This window comes from Amphiprion ocellaris, chromosome 9, assembly GCF_022539595.1.
Source record: "Amphiprion ocellaris isolate individual 3 ecotype Okinawa chromosome 9, ASM2253959v1, whole genome shotgun sequence".
Classification (NCBI taxonomy): Eukaryota; Metazoa; Chordata; class Actinopteri; family Pomacentridae; genus Amphiprion; species Amphiprion ocellaris.
In genome coordinates this window covers 24,249,134-24,268,604 of record NC_072774.1, presented here as the reverse complement: position 1 = coordinate 24,268,604, position 19,471 = coordinate 24,249,134, and the positions used below count along the sequence as shown (strand labels likewise).

General features: G+C 38.6%; 1 protein-coding gene across 1 annotated transcript in view; it reads right to left on the bottom strand.

Moving 5' to 3' along the window:
* cdkal1 (CDK5 regulatory subunit associated protein 1-like 1) overlaps positions 1-19,105 on the bottom strand; it is a 262,057-nt gene extending 242,952 nt beyond the window's left edge. The window contains exons 1-3 of the mRNA XM_023276824.3: positions 18,963-19,105; positions 17,281-17,441; positions 15,420-15,532 (exon numbers count right to left, since the gene is read on the bottom strand). Coding sequence (XP_023132592.2) covers positions 15,420-15,532; positions 17,281-17,435 — 268 coding nt within the window. The 5' untranslated portion in view covers positions 17,436-17,441; positions 18,963-19,105. The remainder of the gene's footprint in view (positions 1-15,419; positions 15,533-17,280; positions 17,442-18,962) is intronic.
* Between the last annotated feature and the right edge of the window lie 366 nt (positions 19,106-19,471).

The following is a 19,471-nucleotide window of genomic DNA, read 5'->3' as shown; positions in this document are numbered from 1 at the left end:
TGCATGGCTACCACATGCAGAATGAATACTGCAAAGCTCTTAATCACAGCCTCGACCCTCCAACACACACGCTGCTGATGTGCTTAGCGCTGAGCGGTGAAAGGAATGTGGATGTTGGCAGGTAGACCAGTGATTAGACACCCTGTTCTGCTCAAAGTACACAGACCTAAACATTTTACACACACGCTAATACAAATTGCTAGAGTGCATTTACGTACACGCAGACTGAGCAGGGTGGTCTGTTTGGACGCTTTAGCATTTTGAATATCTCGTATTTTGATCATCTATACTCAGATTGTGATTGCAAAATCCCTAATGCAACAGCTGTTTGGTTGCCATGCAAGGATACCAAATGTCAAAAACATAAATGGGTCTTATGATGGTAGTAAAAGAAGAGTCACAGAAGAATGAGGAGTGAATAAATGTGCAATAGCATTCTATTTATGACCTCTGCAATAACACACCACTTATTACACAGTACATTACAATTTATTTTCTAGGAAATGCACATTTTACATTTATGCTTATGCTGTTTCTACTTATGTATATTTTTTTTCCACTCATGTTCACATTTTGAGGTCGTATTTTTCTACTAATGCTTACGTTTTAGTTCATATTTTGTCCTGTTTATATATCTGATTTTGAATAGGAGCAACTGTAACAAAAGTAACTTCCCCTCTGGGATCAATAAAGTATTTCTGATTCTGAAAAAGGGACAAAAAAGAATTTAATTGCAACTACTGGTTACTTTTCTGATTTTACAAGTTATACCAAATGATATTCCTGGTGTGTAGTTTAATACTTCCACACCCCTTTTAACTTGCAAAGCCTCATTCAAAATGCATATTCTCAATTTTTCCAAACCTGGCTCCTGTTTGAACAAGCAAAATTGCATTATTAGTTGAATAATTCAAACCTGATTTATGAGGAAATTACAAAAGACATCTGAATGGATAATCCTATGGAACCGCTGCAAGAATCTTAATCACACAAAGCTGACATCCGTGTGTCTGCTCGTGTGCACATACATGTTTTCTTGCATGTGTGGCTCCATGCATCTGTGAATGAATACATGAGATAGGTGGTGCGGACATAAAGCCAAATCCCAGAGAATTTGGCTCCTAATTAATAAATCATTACAAAATTGAACAATTCAGAGTGTTTTCCATCGTCAATAATTAATGTCTTTGTCCATTTTGTGTGTTAATAACGGGTCTGCTCCTCCCTGGGACAAAATAGAATAAAAATAAAAACACGGGAAATAATAGCACAAAAGGTACAGCAGCAGAAATACAAATAACAAGCCGAAAACAGCAGCGAGGACAATGACAGAGAGCAGGGCTGTGGGGGCGGCACATCCACAGAAAACACATTCCCTCTGCCTCCAACAGATTCCATTGAAAACAGATGGCATCGGAATTATCTGATGTCCTGTCACTGTCTTTTTATATGCTAATCCAGCTCCTCCACACATCTGAGTCCCTTTAATCAGATACCAGGTCACAGAAACCAAATCAAGCTGAGACAGTCCTGCTGCTGGCACATTACAATGCACTGAGACAGGTAGTCACACTGCAGCGTTATCAATGCACTTAATGTCAGGAGACTCTGCCAAAGTGTGGAGTTAACGCAGACGGGCGGCCACTTAAAGTGACTGATAAATTGGAAAGAGCATTTCCGATGCTCTCATTCACTTCTGCAGGAGCCGGAATGTTGAGCAACATGACAAACTTTCTCTGCATAATATTCACATATTTATCACCATTTGCTGGCAGTCATTCTGTCACTTAAACAACACTGCCACAGCGGGAGGTCTGTTGTTTTCTGTTTTCGCTCAGTTCCGATGCTGCGTGTTGCTGTTACTGATGCTTAAATCTGTCTGTTGATAATAATTCAACACCTCCTGCTTCAAAGTGAATCTGTTCCAAAGTGCAGGTGGGCGTGGCGGCTTGTACCGAATACTAATTTCACTAAAAGTTGAAGCAGGTTTTTAAGACATTTTTTGTTAACTTTACGGTACTAATATATCTCTGACAAAGAACAAAACAGGAATATTTAAGCTGTTGTCCGTAATCAGGTTCGATTCATGGCCGTAAGATGGAGTGGATTTTTATAGATTTGGCAAAGCTCAAAATTTGGAGGATTTCCAATCACTGGAGACAAATGGATTGTTGTTTCTGACTTCTGAACACGAAAACAGCAGCGTATCCACAGCACAGGGTTGGTTAGTCTGGTTAGGCTTTATAAATGTGTACTACCAATAGACACTTCATTAACAGCAACAAGAAAATTCAAAGGTGTCCAATAGCTTCACTTGAATTCATCAGATTAAAATCTGCCACGACAGCAAGCGACAAAAACGCAAAGTTTGGTTGCATGAATAAACTTTAAGTATGCTCCAGACCTGACTCATAAAAAGGTAAAATATTTTAAATTTGATCGTTTTGGCTTGTGCAAACATTTAAAATATGAGACAAAAACTTTCTTAATCCCAAAGGAAACTTTTGTGCTCAGAAAAAGCAAAATGACTTCAGTGCCTAAAAAGTAGAAAAGCATTAGTAGTACTATACAATACTTAAGAAAAAAAAATTTAAAAAGTAAACCAAAGGCTAGAAACTAAAACAGAACAATATAAGTAATGCTGGTAACTACTACACACATGATAATTAAATATAATGAAACAAAACATTAAATCCGAAAAATTAGATGAAAATTAAATATTGCACATTCCATTGAAAATGTTGACAATATTACCTGCGCACACTGATAAATACGCCAAAGGGACTAAATTCAGATTGAACCTTTTTCTGCTCATCTTTATTCACGTGTCATGATAAATGAGCAATAATTATTGATATCAATTGAACTGAAACATATTCTTGTGACAATTTTTTCTGCTGTTTCATAGCTCTGATCACGTTGATTGACTTCAGTAACTTAAACTCTGCTCAGCCGCTTTAAAGTTAAAACTAAGAGCAGATATGTTCAAATCTGACCTATTTTCAAGGCCACCCAGCCTCACACTCCTTCCCTTCCCTTTTCCACATATACAGTTCAAGGAAAGATAACATAAATATTCACATTATCCCATTTATAAACTGAAGCGTGACTGATATCCGACAGAGAATTGGGCAGAATGGAGTTCAGAAGTATACGCTTGTCATAACAGTCCTGGTCATCCATTGATCAGCGATCAATGATCATGACAAGAGCACAGACACACTCCAACCACAACTGTAAAATAAGTTACACACAAGAGAGGGATGAAAGTCGGCACACACAAACACACACACAGGAGACAGCAGGGGCCTTCTGAGGACAGATTTATCGAGTTCAGCCACACAGTCGCTCAGCCATCATCAGATCAGATCAGATCTCAAAAGGCTGTCTGAAAGATTAGAAGAGCCATCTGTCTGCCATGTGGACCGCAGCTGATTATCAATAAACTTCACACACCTCTGCATGTGCATGCATCAGTGTGCTTTATGTTTGATCCCAGTGTGGAAAGCAAATGACTGAGATGAGAGTAAATACCAACTTAAACAGTCTAATTTAAAGCCCTTCAGCTGATGTATTTACATCATTATTCTGTCTCAGTTGGAACATGTGGCAAACTATATACACAGAATATTAGTATTTTATTACTATTTCAACATTTTCTTACTTAGAATACACTAGAATTGCAACATGTTAGGCACCAAACAGAATCCTTCACCTTCCAACACAGACAGTCACACACAAATGACCAGGAAATTACTTGTGGCCACACTTGATGCTTAATCAATACACGTCTATTGATCTCTCTGCTGGCTCACTTGTATTTACTCTGCTAACTTTCCCCCGTATGGATCTTTACTACTAATACAGGACGAGAGGTGAGCAAGTTGAAGAAGAGTCTCAAAGGAAAGAAGTTTAGTCAACAGTTGAGCTGAATTATGAGTGAATGGACGGCAGACAGGCTATTAGTCTTCTAATCTGAGGGTGACCACACCCACACACACATACACACACACACACACACACGCACACGCACACACACACACCCACACACACATACACACACACACACACACGCACGCCCATTCATTCACGATCGCTATCTGGTCAAGAAAAAGGTCCTGCCAAGGCTCCCAGTCAAGTCATATTTTCTGCTTGGCGATCAAGGTTACTTTGACCGATGATGATTCAAATTAAACCCACCGCTCCAATCATCCACAGCTTTTAAATCCACTTTATCTAATATCTGTGCTCTCACATGGAAATCCAGCACGGAGCTCATTCATTTATATGTATGAAGAAGAGATCAGACAGGGACACATGTAGAATTAATTTATTACAAAAGGACACACACACATGATGTCGCTTTAAAAACACTTGCGAGGACTTCCTGTACGTTTACTCGTTCGTTCAATCCAGGCGGGACCTGGTCCTCGCAAAACTCGGAAATTCTCCCGACACACAAACACTCTTTCCTCTTCACTCACAGGTAGCCAGAGCTTTCATTTCAGCAGGTGGCCTCATATGAACATCACACACAGCGATCCAGGTCACCCCTGCTTTCCCTTTCAGCAGGTGGTCAGTGAGTAATGGCACTGATGGCTGAACATTGGACGCTCAGACAGAAAGTGGGTGTTATCTTCCACAACAACACAAAAGGGCCAAAGTGAAGAGAGGGGACAGAGAAAAAACCTCAAAGCGGGGCCTTGAGAAGTCATTTACTGCATGTCCTTGAATGCACAACTCTCAATTTCTTTGCTTTTTAGCCTTATGTCTCCCACACTCTTCATCCACCCACGCCAACAGCCCTGCATGCCACATTAATTACAAACGTCTTTCATTTTGTCTTCATAAGGGAAATTGTATTTGTTTTCCTCGTTTGAGTCAAGATGACAGGGAGAAGGACAAATTAGAAGTGAAAAAGTCTCTTTCAGCTAGTAAAATATTAGACAAGCTAATTATTCAAAAACAAAGAAAGCAACAATTAGATGCCAAATGTCAAAGAATATAGATCGCATCGCTTTGGTCCTTTTAGCTCTGCTGCCAAGGAGTCTGACAAAGTTTGTCCTCCAGGAGAAAAAGGAAGAGATCACTCTATTGAACAAATGAGGACGTGTAACTGTAAGAAAAACAATGACATTATTTAAATTAGTATAGTCTGCACTTTCACATTATGTGAATAGAGCTCAATTTGTCCTTTGCTCAACCCAATTATCACATTGCTAGCTCCGTCTTAATCAACTTTCAGTGAAGCCTTACAGCTCAAGGTTGAGGAAGAATGGTTTTATGAGTTATTTTGCAGTAAGCTAGTGGAATTAGTTGACAGACTATTCATCATTGTGAACATTTGACCAACAATGTGCTAATCTGATTCTAACACTGGTCACTGTACTACACTATGGCACCAGGAGAAAACCCAGTTTTACCTCCTGAAGCTAACCTGAAACAATCATAATAGTAAAAGCACATGGAATATGGTGTGTGGGGTCTTTAACAACAATTTTCAATATACATTTGCAGTTAAAATGAAAATCTTTGTCAAGATTTAGACTAACACAACCCCCAGCACAAAATCTCATTGAAATGCCTTTCTTTCTTTATGTTTTAAATCTTAATATTTATCCTAAAGTGTTGATTGGCTGTTACTGATGACATGTATTGGAACGTAACATGCAGGACATTTACTATCTGGTTGCACCTGAGGCAAAGTAGAATTTTTGGATTATTTCATTGGGAAAAAAGACAAAAAAAAAGAAAAAATATTACCAATAATTACGGGTTCTTATCTGATTAATATCAGCAAGATGTGACGTGCAGCAATTTCAAGCGATAATCGAATAATTATAATATAATTTTCTTTTTAATGGTCCTTACTGATCCCAACTTGATTTAATGCATGTACACTGGTCAGAGGTCATTAAGCCACACATAAAACTCTGTTATGGTGCCCCTTTACTCACTAACTCCTCACAATGCTCTCTGCTTGCCATGACAACAAGGTGGTAGCACAACCAGGTAGTACAGCTAATCCGCAGTACCCGAATTGTGTATTATCTTGGCAAATAGCATCAGGTATTCGCAGATACTAGAGTCAAATCAGCCCAGGGGCAAAACACTAATTTGATTAGGACATGTCTACAAATAGCTGGAAAAACACTGCATGCAAGCAGCAGTTGTATTGTGTTCTATTGTTTGTATTGCACACTCATGTTGGATTACAATATTTTTTTAGCATTGTTGTCTTCAGTAAGTTAGAAATTAAAATGACATTAGCTAACATTACCTGCAGCTTCTTCATGAGAATCAAAGAACGGGAATATTTGCGAGTAAGCAAAGTGATTAAAGCTTACGTGTAAACGTGATTTTAGCCTGAATCACATCAGATATATTTTCTATGGCAATGCTAGTGAAGAAAACAACTCCCATGATGTCTCACTACTTCGAGCTACGTCTTTTCTCATTGTTTTTACTGACTTTTACTGACTATTGACTAGTGACTGTGCATTTGGAACCATTAAAAGAGCTAAAAATTAAGAAGCAATTACTGTTTAACAAACCTTTTAGGCACCAAACCTTCCCAAGAACACTCATATTTGTTGTCACGTTCATAAATATGAACTGGTGAGACAAGTGCAGTAGATGGTGGGGTATACTGAACAATATCCACAGGTACACTGTGTTTCCCACTGAGCAGCCCCAGTCGAGGCCTTGGGGGTTAAATGTCTTGTTAAATGGCACCTGATGCAACTTGCTGAATGGGAGGGACGCATGACTCCTGCAATTCCTGATGCAGTGCCAGCACAGTGGTCTGACATTTTAACTGCCATGCTTTTATTTTCTACAATTAGACACCTTTGATGTCAGAATGCATCATCTCCCTGCTTTAAGGCTGTGGATGGGAGCACAACCTGGCTTTACCCCTCATCCTCCTTCCAGACAACCTCCTTTGCTCTTCATTTTCCAGTCCCTCTCTTCTTCCTCTGTCCTCCTCCACCCCCACCCCGACACCTTCCCTTTGCTTCATCCCATTACTCACATCCCCTCCATGATATTCCCATTATATCCCTTCAGGGTATCCACAATCCCTGTGGAATGCAGCTGGTATTCCTGGGATAACGGGGTTCACTGGCTGGCTGGGTTCTGAAGGGAATAGGGAATACGCTTCCTTTCCTTTACAGGGTACAAGCAAAGGAAATTCCTTCCCAGCTTCTCCAATCATTTATCTCTTGCTCTCTTCATCAGAGCAATGAAAGTGCAAGTGAACAAATGACTGGACGGAGGGAACACTGGAGCAGCAACTCAGGCCTCCATTCTTCTTCCTCTGCTACCTTTGAGGTTTGAGAAACAAGGATGAGATATCACCACCCTTTGGGGGATGAATTTGTTCTGTTTTTTTGTTATTTCTCAGAGGAGCAAGGAGTGGCCTCTCTTTCAGTATCTGTAATTCTCTTTTTCCTTAGGCCTAAATCTCACATATGGGAAGGAGCCAATAGCACAAGGGGATCTTTGTGTCCTTACAGAAATTATTTGCAGGGAAGAATCATTATGTTTCTTGCAGTTCCTTAGCATCACTGGAAGGTATCAGCGGTGACATTTGAACAACAGATTATCTATTGACTTAATTTTGCCTTTTTGTGTATGAGTCATGCAAGAACCTTGGCATAATGTCTGACTTGCTACGTAAAGAAACCTGAGATTACATATGTTGTATAAATAACATTGAATTGGAATCATCTAAAAATGCCACCCATAAATCCCTCTGACTTACATGCTGGATTTTAACTCCCATGACAATTTCTCGCTGCAGTAGTTCTTCTCATCAGGTCAGTTTGTGACGCTATCAGAATTCCTTTCCTCACAGTAATCAATGGATGCGACCGAGCAGTGATCCCCTCTTCCTTCTCCTCCTCTATCCGTCGATATCTCCAAGGAATTTTAAGGCAGGACTGACCGGGGTCCCTAATCCCACAGCTTCTAACCGGTTACTGGGTGCTGCCGACACATGGGTCACCTTGTTGGATCACCAAAACACACATGTGCATGCACAAACACACGGCTCGGGATCAGTCTAATCTCCTGGTCTCTAAATGGTCACACCTGACTGCCTGGATTCATGGCTCTTTTTATAGGACTTTAGACAAATTCAAAACCTTGGATACTGTGTGCAGGTTTGTGTGTCCACGGGAGATGGCAGAAAAAGCCATCCCATTATCATTTCCGCAGTTTAGCTTTAGTAAAGTCACACAAACATCATATAAAAATGTACAATATTCAATTCAAGTGCACATGAAGCTGTGTAAATTCTAGAAATTTAAGGCCTTGTCTGAAATCATCCACTCATTTTCAATCTATGCCGAATATAAAGTGAACTACAGAGGGGGTTTCTCTGCAAAACAAACACTTTCTGACTGTGCAGGAGCCTCTGCGCTAATAACTACATCATGACTGTCGCTAAATTAAAACATATCAGATCAGTAACAGTTATGGTAGTAAACCGACCGGCATTTTTGCGATAAATTCATATTATCAAGCGTATTTTCAAAAATTAATAGAGGAAAATACCTTTTTTTGTTTGTTTGTTTGTTTGTGTGATACATCACTCTGCTTCCATTAAACATATCAATGCAAATTATTTTCAATTTTAATATTTTTGCACCATAACTCATGGCTCTGTTTCATGCCTGTTGTCTTTTCGAAAATGCTTCTAGGAAACATATATTACTTAGAAAATGGAACCTAAGACTATAAAATGTGTCTTAACACAATAAAATACATCTTAATACAATTAAAAAACATAAAATATTAAACTATCAAAACACAATAAAAAAATTCTTCACACTATAAAATCTGTCTGTACACTATCAAATACGTTTGACACTATAAGATACATCTGAACACTACCAAAAATGTCTTAACAACTTAAAAAATATGTCTTAACACCAAAAAATACATCTAAACAGTATAAAAAATGTCTCAACCCTATAAAAAAGTTTGAACAATAAAATACGCCTTAACATCATTAAAAAAAAACATCTTAGCACTAAAAAAAATGTCTTAACACATCTTATCACTAAAAAAAAAGTCTCAACACTGTAAGAAAATGCCTTAACACTACAAAAAAAACCATTTTAACACTGTAAAATAAATCTCAACACTATTAAAAAAACATCTCAACATGACAAAATACGTAATAAGACTATAAAATACATCATAATGGTATAAAATAGTGTCCGAAATCTGCGGAATCACCACAATCCTCGATGTACTCTCTTGTCCGTCTGCAGTTCTCCTTCAGTGCAATGCATGATGGTACATATTGTTGGTTAGTGACTATCAGCTGTACTTTACTTTTCTTGATGCATTGTGGGATACTATGAATGACTTTATAACATGGAACAATGGTAACTTAACATTCAGCCAGGATTTCAAAAAGGTGAACACCCTCTATAGTGAGTAGTGACTGATTTCAGACACAACCTCAGATTCCAGTTAGATTTTTAGTTGTGTGCGTATTTATTTAAGTTGTTCTCTAGTAGTTAAATATTTTGCCAACTACTATTTATTCTCTTCCCTCTGCAGTGCAGATTCTCTGCTGTCACTGCTCATTGCTCAAACCTCTCTCCTCTCCATCTATCCATGTATCTCTACTCCCTGTTTCTGCAGACTTGCCAGATTCCAGTTCATGTTCCCTGGCAGTGCTTTGCCCTCATGGTTCCTATATCCACCTTCACTTTGGCTAATTTTGGCTTTGAGTGCATCTCTGTCGGCTGCACTCTCCATCCCTCCTCTCTTCCCCTCCGACTCTTCCTCTCGTCGCTTCATTCTTTCTCGCTCTCAAACCGGCTGTCTGACACTCTCAGCTGCAACACAGTGCAGAGACGGTGAGCGTTTCTCAGACGTGCACCAGCCAATACATCTAATCTTGCAGAATGATGACTGTCAGAAAGTGATCTGTCTCTCGTGCACTTTCCCTGTACAACGCCAATTCCCACCACGTCTGCGACTGTGTGCGAGTAGAGCAAATGTGTGTGTGAGTGGCTGTGCGAGCCAAAATGTGTGTATATGTGAGAGGTGGAGTCAAACGCGACATTGTAAGTTTTCATTGGGTACGACATCGCGGCGTGTAATGTTGCGCGGGACCCAGTCGGCCAATCGGAGGATCCTGAAACGCTCCGTTTTATGAATGAGACGGCATGTATGCGAGGTGCACACGCTCAGAGTGAGAATACTCTACAGTGATGTAATACAATCACACAGAGCTGCAGAAGCGCTTCAAACACCAACGTAGCACGAGCTCAGTCAGAAAACAAAATACTGTCTATTAGAAACATCCTGCAGTAAAACAGCAAAATACACCTCTATTAAATCCAAAATGATGATATTCTTCAGCTGCCACTGAGCAAAAACACAGTGCTTCAGCTCATAAAGGCAAAATGAATTTAGTATAGATAGATTTAGCAGTTTTTTTTCAAGTAAATGTTAAATTTAAAAGTAGTTCCTTGTCTAAAAAAAGCACAATTAAATGACATTTTTGATACATGTTCCATCCACAGCAACACCTGCATTTCCTGCGGATCAATTAAGTCCTCGTATCGTTTTATCAAAACAGCTCACACCCTCTCTCTGAAAGCCATATCCTCCAACCGTCTGTGTCCAAACCAGGAACTGAGAACGCCTCATTTGGCTGACATTGTGTACCAGGGAGTAATTTTGCCTAACCGGTATGTAAAATCATAACTGAAGTGCTGTGTGCACGGCTGGCGACCAGAGAAGAGACTGGGAGGGGAGGAGACCAGCCAAAAACAATCAAAATATCCTGGTGTGACTTTCCATGAAGGGTGTGTGCATGTGTATGTGCATGTGCAAGTGTGTGTGTGTGTGTGTGTGTGTGTGTGTGTGTGTGTGTGTGTGTGTGTGTGTGTGTGTGTGTGTGTGTGTGTGTGTGTGTGTGTGTGTGTGTGTGTGTGTGTGTGTGTACACGTTCATGTGTGAGAATACATGCCTTTCTATGAAGTCACTATTTGGCACATTGCTCTGCTGCTCAAATGCAGTTCATTGGTGGACTGTGGCAGGTAAACAGTGCCCCCTTTGGCTGGATGCAGGAACAGCAGCTCAGAACAAGTACCGACAGTAAAACAAGTGTTGAGACAATGAAAGCAGAGAAAAATAACAGGTTTATATAAATGATGTAAAAGATAACAACAGAAAAACACGAGTTGGAGATTTAGGAGACATTTTCTCTTCAGACCGACCAGTATATTTCAATATTTTAAATTTTATGCATAGAAATCAAAGTCAAACAGTAAATGTTTAAAAATAAAATGACCATTTTTTACCTCTTCAAGTGGGAAGAAAGTCAAAAGTTGAAAGTGAACTAAACATTTCACAAAAGAAGCACTATGAGTTTAATTGTTTCATGTGTGCTCATTTTAAACATTATATAAATAATACTGAATGCAGATGCAGAATAAGGAATGGTCCCTCACATTTACGTAAAGTCACAAAACACACCCTTCATTTAACCTTATACAACTTGTTATACAAGCAAAATGTCCTACAGGGTTATATTATACTGGTGCGGGTTAACTTTCTTCATTTTCCACCTCATATAACATCATGTGCAAAATTTAGGGATTAAAAGTTCCAAATTTTAAAACTATGAATGGGGACAGAGTATGTTTTTCAGAAGGATGACCTCATCCTGATATTGCAGAGATGCATCCTTTCAACCAAATAAAAGCCTCCTCCATTAGCCGAGGCTGCCATCTACGGGCCGACGGCAGAACTTCTACTACGTCTCACACCAGGTGATGTCATAGTTTGAGAAAGAAAGAAAGAGTTAGACATGAGGATGAAAGTGCGACTGGGGAGGGCAGCAAGTGTGAAAGAGAAAAACCGGGATGAGAGAGAAGGTGATGTCATGTTTTAGAGCCGCAGAAGGCGTCTTTGTCCAGATTCTTTCGTTCAACTCTGCAGAGCGACACTGCGGATTTAACACTACAGAGGTAAGATATTCAAAATGACGTGATTTTGCGCAGAAAATATTCTGTCTGGCCGACAACATTCGGGAGCACATTCCAAACTCTCTGGACAATTTCGTGCCATTCCAGACATCCAGACCACTGCATTGCGCTTCATAACGTTTAGAACAATCACCAGCTGTGCCAGGTGTAATCTCCCCTGATTTTGGCCATGACAGTCGATTTCTCCTTCTCAAATAATGAATTACCACAAAGAAGGAGAGAGTGAGGTGGAAGATTCTGCAGGAAATAGAAGATACAAGCAAGCAAACAAGTGGAAAAGACAGATTAAAAAAAGCAGATGTGTGCAGGACAGAAACCAAACTAATCCTTTAGACACTGACCTTTAAAGTACTTTGTAAGAAGAAAGAAGCAGAACATTTATCGAAATATTATCAAAATGGTCCAATGCACTATCCAAATCACAGGAGCTGCAGTTTTTTGATAAAATGCACCAAAATGTACCATTATAAAGAAAGCATTGTGGTGCAGCATAGATGTCTACAAATCATATCCTCCAGACATAAAGGGAGTAAAGCTTGTTTGGTGCAGAACAGACCCAAATGACATTATTTGTTTCAGTATAAAAGAAACGTAAAAACTCCCACTAAAATCATATTCTAGTGTGTGTTAAAATAATCACTTTATTTGCTTATCATTCAGCCTCTATCAAGGCAACAACATGGAGGTAAAACCATATTAATTTAGATGATCGATGACAGAGAATTGTTCTTTTTGTAAGCCATTATAAGTAGAACCCGCTATTTACAAAACTTGTATGCATGTAAAGACACTGCGTTCATCAACATTTACATTCTATGATTTAAATCTTTGTGATGAGTAATCCTCAAGCTCCAATACAACCAAATCTAGCAGTATGAGATCCTGTCTCTTTTCTAACCACCCATGACCCCATAAATATTCCTGTTTTCCTCCCTGTGAACATCTCTTGAGCTCCTCAGCTGTCCTGACTCTGGATTTTCCACCAACTGTTCCAAGCAAAACCTGGTTCTCTGACAACTGAGTGAGTAATCCCACAATCCCCTCCTTACTTGTATGTGGAAGAAATATGCTTGAGAATACTGTGTGTGGTTACAACGACCCTTTTTTGAGGTAAACGAGGTTATTCTGGTGCAGAGCGTTACGAAACTGCAGCTCCTCAGTCAGAGAGGAAAATAAACCTGGTGTCATTAAGACTATATAAACTCTTCTGTTATGTTTAAGCCCAGTATCTAAGCTACTCCGGAGTTTTAAAACCCCTAAACAGTGACTTTTGGAAATGCTGTTTGAGTTTGACCATTTCTGGGATGCATTTTAGTCTCGATGTGCAGAAACAGAGACTTAGGGAAACGGAAAACACCCTGATTTTTCACATTCTACTACCATCTTCTGGTAAAAGACAAAAAAGGACATATGCCTTAACTACTAGTGAGACTAGTAGACTACTTTTAAAATGCTGCTTTAAAACAAAATCTTGTTCTTTCAGATGTCGAATAAGGTGAATGCAAACACCAACTAACACACACACACACACACACACACACACACACACACACACACACACACACACACACACACACACACACACACACACACACACACACACACACACACACACACACACACACACACACACACACACACCAGGCGAACAAGTAGATGTCAAAATATCAAGCAAGACTACAGCCTGTTGCAAATCCATGTAGTCATGCAAAATATATGCAAATAGCAACCGAAAGACATTAAAATGTGTTTCTTTTGCACGTTACGAGAATCTACACCCTCTTCAATTCTGTCATGTGATCTCAAAGAATGATGTCAAATATCTCCAAACAGAAAACACTCATATGCTGCTGATTTCATATTGAATTGTGTAACTCTCTGCATTATAAGACAAATGGAAAGAGGAGTAAAATCTTCTTCTACTAAGTTAAAAATCTAATCAAATTAAACAGCGGAACGCTTTCTGGAAGCACAGTTTCCGTGTGGTCACTGCACAGTCCTGTTTTAACAAGTGGAGGAGACAGAAACGAACGTAATCCAGAGTTCCAAAAATCTAATATCCATAACAGCCAGATTTAACCTGATTACCTGAGACTGTATTACATTACACCCTCTCGCATCTATATCTGCTGAGGACCTTAAGACAACCAGGGAGGCAACGTGTGCTGTAATCACATTGGGAGACAGACAGATATTTCCCATGCAGAGGTCACAGTGGGAATAAAGACGACGCTCTGAATACAAACAGCAGCTTCTTACTCCAGCCGTTCCACTAAATAACAGTCAAAACAGATGTACGCTTGGACAATTAGCAGACTAAATATCAGGCCTTGGGAGATGCTTGAACACAGGATGTGAGTCGAGGGGCAGCTTAGAAACAACAAAGTGAAAACAGAGATCTGTTCTATCAGACAGCAGCTCCTGGGACTAGAAAAAACAGCAAAACAAAGAAAGGTGGAAAAGATAAAGAGATCAAGGGTCGAAAATACCACATGAGAGGGGGGAAAGAGAAACTGTTGGCCCATGTTCGGGAGCAAATTGTGCCTAGTGTGTGTGTTTGTGAGTGAGTGAGTGGGTACATCTGCATTTTTGAAGTGTGTGATTAATGTCCTTCTACGGCTGTGGAGACCCCATGGAGAGAGAAACGCCTCAGGGCTTAACTCTCTCTCCACAAACACACAACTGCATGTCGAAAGAAGTGTGTTCACTGCACAACTAACCACACACAACCTGCACAAGAAGTACATTTTCTTTGTGATTAATTGCGGAAAACAGGAGGCCAAAACTACATACACACAAAGCAACAAACGTAGATTATCAGATTTAACTGCTAACTACAATCCAACATGTACATTTTGTACACTCACAAAGAATCTATCTGCTAATCTACAGCACAATATGTCTGGCTTCAATGCAAAAGACATGCAAAACCAGTGATGAAAGGTCGTATTCAATATTACGGAGTATTTATTAAGCATGCAAAGGTGTTGTGCATTTTAATTGTCACACTACTGTCAGGTTAAAGAATCTAAACTAGAGGCTCAGATTATATTGGATGAGATTCATCGTGGTTTAAATCCTCACATTAACCATTATAAACACACACATCAACAAAAGATTTGTTGAGGGAAGTGCAAAAGTGAAAAATCCCCCACAGGTGTAATACTCAATGTATATGATACTTGCAAGGCAACACCGCCCCCTTGTGTTTAGTAATAACATTGACACCAGCTCTATGGTATCGAATATATTAAAATAGTTCTATACTTTTACCATTTCAGCTATGAATTCATGTGGTTAGCTTACATCTATCAATCTAAAATTCAAACATTGTTTTATCCAAGTGTTCTTCTACAAGTAGTAGTATCTTATCAGTATTTCAACTAAACAATCTCTCACCGGTCATCTTGTATCCACTGGCAGCGAGCTGTCCGGCCATGTACTCTCCATCTGAGTTGTTGTGACTGCAGCCCCACGTTTTCATCCAGATCTTTTGGGTTCCGGGGATCAGACTAAAAATGAACAATAAAATATATCTGTTATGACATTTTGAAATGCTAAGATAGATATCTTAACCTAAATATTACATCATAAAACTCTCAAGTGTAGCAGAACAGACTATAAAGATGCTTTGACATCTAACCTGTTTAGTGCAGGCTGTTTACAAAACTATCAACCAAACAACTTAAAATGAGTCTCTTTTGTGACGCCTTTGTCAAGTTAAAGCCAAGAGGACAAATCACAAATGGATAGTAGATATATTTTTTGGGTAATTTTGTCAGCTACATAAGACATACAGAACATAAAGCAATAAAAACAAGCAGCAGAAGTGTGCTACATGTATTTTAATTTATATTATCTATATGATTTATCGAAAAGCTTGAAAGTAAACAAACCAAAACCAGGTGCTATCTGCTTTATGGAGCGTAATTATTGTTGGGTTTGTACTGTACACAGAAACAATATCACAATACTCTTACATCCTACACTCATGTACACCCATGTCAAAAAACTATGTACCTCACATGGAAACGTTTCACTTTGTCAGCATATTTGAACAAGCAAACACTTGATCCTCTCTGAAACAGTGTCTACTGATGAATGTGACATGCTCAAATGACATAAATTTGACATTTTTCATAACTTTTTTTTTTTTTTTTTATAAAGAAAAAGAAAGAAAACATGCCAGTCACATGGTAAAATCACTTATTTAAACTCATTATACTATCACCACAAACTCCAGATTAGGTGCCAGAAATTAGAACCTCCTTAGGGAGTGATGGGGGAAACTGTCTAATTTAAATCTCTAATATCTATGGTCTGGTTTTCTCTTTGCTATTGAGGTCTGTGGTGTCTTCATGCCAAGATCTACCAACTATCTACAGCCTTTAGAAAAAACATTGTTGATATTTATAAGTCTGGGAAGGAATTCAAAAAAGAAAATGAATATAAATCATGACACTGCAGGGAATATCTACAAGTGGTATTGACTAGACTAGAGCATAAATTTGTCCAGGATTTTTCAGCTCAGTCCAAGAGCAAACCGCAAAATGCAAAGAGAAGTCACCAAAAAAAAAAAACTAAAATGTCACTTCAGGACCTGCAGGTGGCTCTTGCAACTATTAGTATTAAATCTAAAATCAGGAAGAAATGGCACAAATATGGCCTGCATGGGCATGTGAGGAAAAGAAACCTTCACTGTCCAAAAAGGACATTATAACAAAACTACACTTTGGAATAATAATAACAATTAGTAGTATCATTATTATCATTACAATTATTATTATTGACAGACTACTCAAAGATAGAGTTGTTTTGCAGCTTGTAGTCACCAATTCAATGATGAATTCTGCACCATATCAGAGAGTGTTTGAAGATAATGTGAGGCTATCTGTTTGGAAGTTAAAGTGCAGATTTGAACCTTTGATCAGGACAACGATCTACCAAGGAACAGCTCAAAAATAACAAATGGAAGGCTATGAAATGGCCAAGTCAAACCCCGATGTGAGTTCCATTTGAATGTTGTGGGCGGGTTTGAAAGTGGCATATATGCAAGTAAGCGTCTGGCAACTAAAGGATTGTCGCACGAAAGAGTTGACATTTTTCTTGAATAAATTATTTAAAAAGCTAATTCCCCTTCAAGTATACCACCTTTATCTGTAGGCTGCGGGTTTCAAAGAGAATCAAATCATTGCTTGTCCATAAAGGACAACAGTTTCCAAGGGATGTAATTATATTTTCTTTCCAACATTTGACAGACCTGTCAACTTGGAGCTCCTCGTTGTTCAGCTCTTTCTTCCTCCTGGACCTCGGTATGATGCTTTTTCTAGCGGACTGTCTCTCATGAGGAGTAGGGTCGCTGGAAGACACCATGTCCTCGATGTCATCGATCAGAGAGTCACAGGCGGAAGGCATGACGGGCTGAAAATCAGACAGAGCTGGTCAACACAGTTAATTTGGAGACTCTCTTATATAGTTCAGACCTGTAAGTAGTCCAGACCCTGATTACCAAAAATGAGACTCTGGCAATGGGTGTACGACCACATAAAGCAAAAAAGAGTAGAGATAAACCAGTCTTAAGTACATTTTCACTTCAAAGGTGAAAATGTACTTCTTCTTGTACTTCTAAAACATCATACCTATCTATTCTGACTAAATAGATAGGTATGATGCATTCATTGAATTTCTGGAGGGATGCATGAATATGAAGCTCAAATGGCACACAATACTGCCATAATTTTACTTTTAGTGCAACAAATATTACACTGCTCAACTTTCTTGCAAATGTAAGACAGCAAATTTATTCTTTATTTATTCATATTTATTGGATTGTTTTCCTGACTTTGGGTTAATTGTGACAGTAAACTTGGATTTTGAACCAATAGTTAGTAAAACAACACTTTTGTTATATTTGCAGAAAATGTATTCCCAATGAATTAATAAAATAATCTTTAATACATGAATCATAAAAGAAAAATTGTGTAAGTTGCAGACCAAAAAAAAAAAAGTTACTGATTCCACAAACCTGCTGTGACATTGCAGTAGGTTTTATTCCTTCTAGCTGTCTCTGTAAATGAACCAATTATGTATGGAGTTATGTGTTAAATTAATATGAAGCTTCATTCATTTTTTTAAAACCTAAGAAGTTGATAACATGCATAATCTAAATGACCAATAAACAGGCACAGATTTCAGGGATGGACACAGGAAACAAGATCCTATCAGTATTTAGAACACATGCATTTGTCTTCCGAATAAAAAACAAGGAAGAAGCAGAAGCCCTTTAACAACAGTGGTCCTGTAAGTTCATCATTCATATGTTGAGAGAAAACAGACCCAGGAAAGTTTGGAAGATCCATAAACAGTATATTCTATTGAACTTTGTCACCTGGTGCCTGAATTTTCAGTTGAATGTCTTAAACCATAAATTGATTCAGAAAGAGCACAAATTGGTGCAGAAAGATTCACCAGAATGCAGGAAATAAAGTGTTTGATGCTCAAATTTTCATGACCTGAGGTAAAACACAGGTGTAATTATATTATCTGTAATGCTATCTATAATCTAATCTATAATATTACCTGTATAACAAGCTACAGAATCAGAGACAGCAGCTGTGATCGTGCAAACTAAATGTGCGTTAAACATAAAGTTATGTTAACTACGTTGAAGTTACATTATTAGCTCACGTTTTCTTATTTTCTCACGTCTTTTACCAACAACCTGCACACTGTCGGTTAATTAACATTAACGTCTCCTGCTTCAAATAAAAAGACACGTGTAAAAACGTTTTATTTATCAGATATTCAGTAGCATTCTGTTTGTTTTGCTGGTAACATGAGCAAGCTAGCTGTTAGCTTGGTTAGCCTCTTTAGCTAGCTACAACCCACGTGCCTCTTATTCTGAACAAATAGACCGAGTAATATTCGTTATGAGTCTCTTACCTTAGTCGAAATGTGGCTATTATTCCAGAAAAATCTCAATTCCGATGACACGATGCTTTAAAAGTGGAAAATAAAGATTATTTGCAGCAGCAACACAGTTGTGACAACTCTCAGGACGCCATACTGTATGCAGTGACGGAAGCTGAGGAGGGACAAAGCGGACGGACGCGGATTTTGCACTTCGTTGGTTAATGTACAGTGGTGAAAAAAACGTCAAGAAATAAAATTTAGTGATCTAGGGTCTTTCGTTAGTGATCTTTATACACAAATAAAGCTTTGTTGAGCTATTTCAAATTAGAAAACAACAACAAGACATGTGTTTTATTATATTTGGACAATTTAAATCACAATTTTACACTAACTTTAATATCTTTATTTGTTAATTTATTTCTTTTAGGTGCCCCATATGTCTGAATAAGAAATGCAAGAGAGCGTTATTGATATTAGGTTCATAAGCATCATCAGACTGAGTCAAATAGAGGAACTGTTAACTCCATAATGCTGACGAA